Consider the following 3,382-nt stretch of genomic DNA (forward strand, 5'->3'; position numbering starts at 1 on the left):
GTCTCCTTAGCAATCATGTGTCTTGGGAGCATTTCCGTGTGAACATAAAGGCTAGAAACAATGACCACACCTAAAACATGCCAATCAACAAACAAACAGACAGACAGACAGACGTGCCCTGGGATTTCTCCTGCGGCTACTGCCAGGAAACAGCAAAACAGTGTGGTAGATACTGTGCACTCTAGCCTGACATGCCAACAGATCATGCTCTCTGTCCAGCACAATGAGTGCAGATGGAAGAAAAGATGTCTCACCCTACGCCTTACCAGGTGAGTCCAAACACACACATGCTCACACATCATCATCATCATCATCACTGGTTCATTAACTGTTTGGTCTCTCATCTTCTCCCTTCTTCTATTTTTCTCTTCCTCTGGACCATTAGAGGATCAGGGGAGTGGGGTGAAGGTTTACAATGTCCACACCCCCTTCACTCATTCCATGCATGAAAATCCTTCCTCCGTCACGCCAGGTAAACTCACACCTGTTGTTAGTTACACTATCTGGAATCAGCTTCGGTTTATTCTGGTACATTGATTACTGACTGTTTCCTCCTGTCTTGACGACTCCTCTCTCCTCCCACCTTTCTCCATCAGTGTACACAAGTGGAGGAGGTGGCCTCAATTCAGGCGTCCAGGCTGGAGATGGCAAAAGGAAGTTTGTGGCCTATGACACGCAGCTGGGGAGATCTCCTGGCATGACGACCTGCTCCTCCTGCCAGCAGCAGGTCATGACCAACGTTACCTACAAAGCAGGAACCTATGCCTGGCTGATGTGCTTGCTCTTCATCTGCTGCGGGTGAGTGTGTGGTTCAGGGTGCTTGTTGTAGTTTGGCCTATTGGCATGGCCACATTCATCTGCTTGGAGACAAGGGCAGTACATTTGCTGTTGGTCCCTGCAGAATACCAGCATAGTCCAAGGTCTAAGTTCCCATTAAACACAGTGAACACAGCAGACCAGAGAGCAACCAGTGCAGACCTAAAACAAGGCTCCATCATTAGTTAATAATACAGGACACATGTAATATTGTACTTTAGCTGTGCAAAATTAGCAATTAATCAAATTAATAAATCACAAGTTTCAACCAGAAAGGTTGTGAAATCAACTCAAGTCAATTTTTAAGTTGGTGAAGGAAGCAGTTTTATAATGTGAATGTGCCCCTAACCCAAAGACTGCATATAAAGATGGACATGGTGTCACCACTTCTGTCGTTATTACAGAGGCTGCCATCTTGCTTTTGGGATGCATTTCACAACCAGATTCTGCACAGTAACAGAGTTGAGAAGTGAAGTGAAGGCATCAGGCTGCCAATCAAAGCTGTGAAATCCTATGAAATACACCCCTTTTTATATCATCAGACAACTTGTACACAAATTGGCATGATTATATGAACCTACAATGACAGAAACCACCTTTACAACATATTTATTTATTTGAGTTTTTAGTTTGGTTCATGTCCCATCCACTAACATGGAGGGTGAAGGGTTTAGGGTTCACTTCTGGGAGCTGTCACGTCCATCTTTATTTATAGTCTATGCCCTAACATCACCAAAAGTTCTCAAAATGTTGTCAAAACAGTCAAGACATACCCCATAACAAGAGTGGAACCAGACAAACAGATCTTGACAGTTAAGTAGTATATGATTTTTGTACAGTCCCTAAAAAATGAACAAAAAATGACCCCACTGTGTGTGTTGCAGGTTAGTCCTGTGCTGCTGCCTGATTCCATTCTTCATGAAAAACTTCAAGGACGCGTACCACACCTGCCCCCGCTGCAACAGAGTCTTGCACGTTGAGAAGAAAAAATGCTGTAAATGATGACCCTCTGGGCGGAAATGGACCCATAGAAATGAGAAGTAACATCCTGTCACGTTTTTCTGTCGTTGTGTTACCTGGTAAACAGCAAGCAGTTGCACCATTTTTTGAAAATGACAGAGAAAGGTCACAGCTCAGTTGTAGCTTATTTCTATGGATGAGCCATTGTGTGAGTCTAGGCAAAATCAAACATGATTGACTTCCATCTTACAACACATTATTGTTAGCGACCAGACTAGGAGTGAAGTTAAATCAAGCACAACCCACGCACTTTTTGGGAGCCATCACACTTTTGTCCTGTTGCAGCAGAAAAGGTTTTGCCCATCATCCCACCCAAAAACCTCTGCAAACATAATGTTCAAATGAAGGCTTGTACATAGACTTTTTGTTTTAAGAGACTGTGCATTTGATATTTAAGCAGACCATCTGAAAATGTTTGAATCCATAACAATGCTGTAAAACAGGCCGATACATAACGCTAATCAATTGTATTTACTCATCTTTGCACAGTTATTGGAGAGCAGGTTTGCGTTGGCGCTGTTTTATGCAAGTTTTTAATCAGACATTAAACACTCCAGAATCAAATGAGACCAGTGTGTCCTGTTTATATGTGTTAGCCATAAAATTACTTTGATAGTTAAGGGATGAAGGGAAATATAAGAGAATAAGAAGTTTTAAAAAAGCTTATATAATATATAACAGAAGCTGGCTGTAAATATACCACAGATATTTTGTTTAGATCCTTTGAATGTTTACCTGCTTACCAAGAGTTGTCACATGAACTCATTACAACACATGGACAATGCAAAATGAAAGCAACACTACACCATGATGTGATGTGTTCAATGACAAGTGCTGCTAGAGCCACTGATCAATAAACAAATGTGTCAAATTGTTTGAATATTTCAAATCCTTTTTTGACCACGTCTGCACTGAAAGATCATCTAGAAGTATCCTGTTGTATGCCCATCGTAGAGAACTATATTTTTGTCTGATTGTGCTTTTGTTTCAGCTTGGTGATAAATATCTGTGTGCTTCATAATACAATAACAGGGTCAGAGAGACAGCAGGCACCGTGTTGTTGTAGGGGAGCACCTCCTCTCTCATTGTCCCCTGGGTGAAAGAATATGTTTGGACTTCTGTTATTTACTATTATCAATTTTATAACATTGTTTCTCTAATTAAACAAAAGTCACTATATAGAAGATATATGGTTTGTTTTTGTGTATTTTTCATCATCTGGGGAGGTCAAAGGTCATGGCCAACAAACTGACCTGCTAGTTATGACACTCTCAGATGCGATGCTGCTCTTTCTTTGTCCCACTCTGTGCGCAAAAGATGCCACCTCTTTGCTCGGGCATCCACTGTTTCAGACTTAACTACTCAGAGCTCCTCCATGCCCGTTAGAAACGACTACTCATGGCTCAAGAAACCCTTCTTCTAACCTCAGCCAGGTGGCATACGGGGCTGATTTACAGATCAGACTTTGACAGCACAGGGTGGAGAAGCTGGAATAACAGTAGAATGACAGTAGATGGCAGAGTGTCATATGGGGGGTGGGGGATGG

At 42.1% G+C, this 3,382-nt stretch overlaps 1 protein-coding gene across 1 annotated transcript; it reads left to right on the top strand.

The window, feature by feature from the left end:
• Positions 1-574: 574 nt before the first annotated feature.
• On the top strand, positions 575-3,004 carry litafd (LITAF domain containing; the record flags this gene model as incomplete). Its single annotated transcript, XM_020597811.1, has 2 exons — positions 575-798; positions 1,701-3,004. Coding segments are annotated over 2 exons (342 nt in total), but the record flags the coding sequence as incomplete, so codon positions are not given.
• Between the last annotated feature and the right edge of the window lie 378 nt (positions 3,005-3,382).

The sequence above is a fragment of the Monopterus albus genome, unplaced genomic scaffold (assembly GCF_001952655.1).
Source record: "Monopterus albus unplaced genomic scaffold, M_albus_1.0 scaffold35.1, whole genome shotgun sequence".
NCBI lineage: Eukaryota > Metazoa > Chordata > Actinopteri > Synbranchiformes > Synbranchidae > Monopterus > Monopterus albus.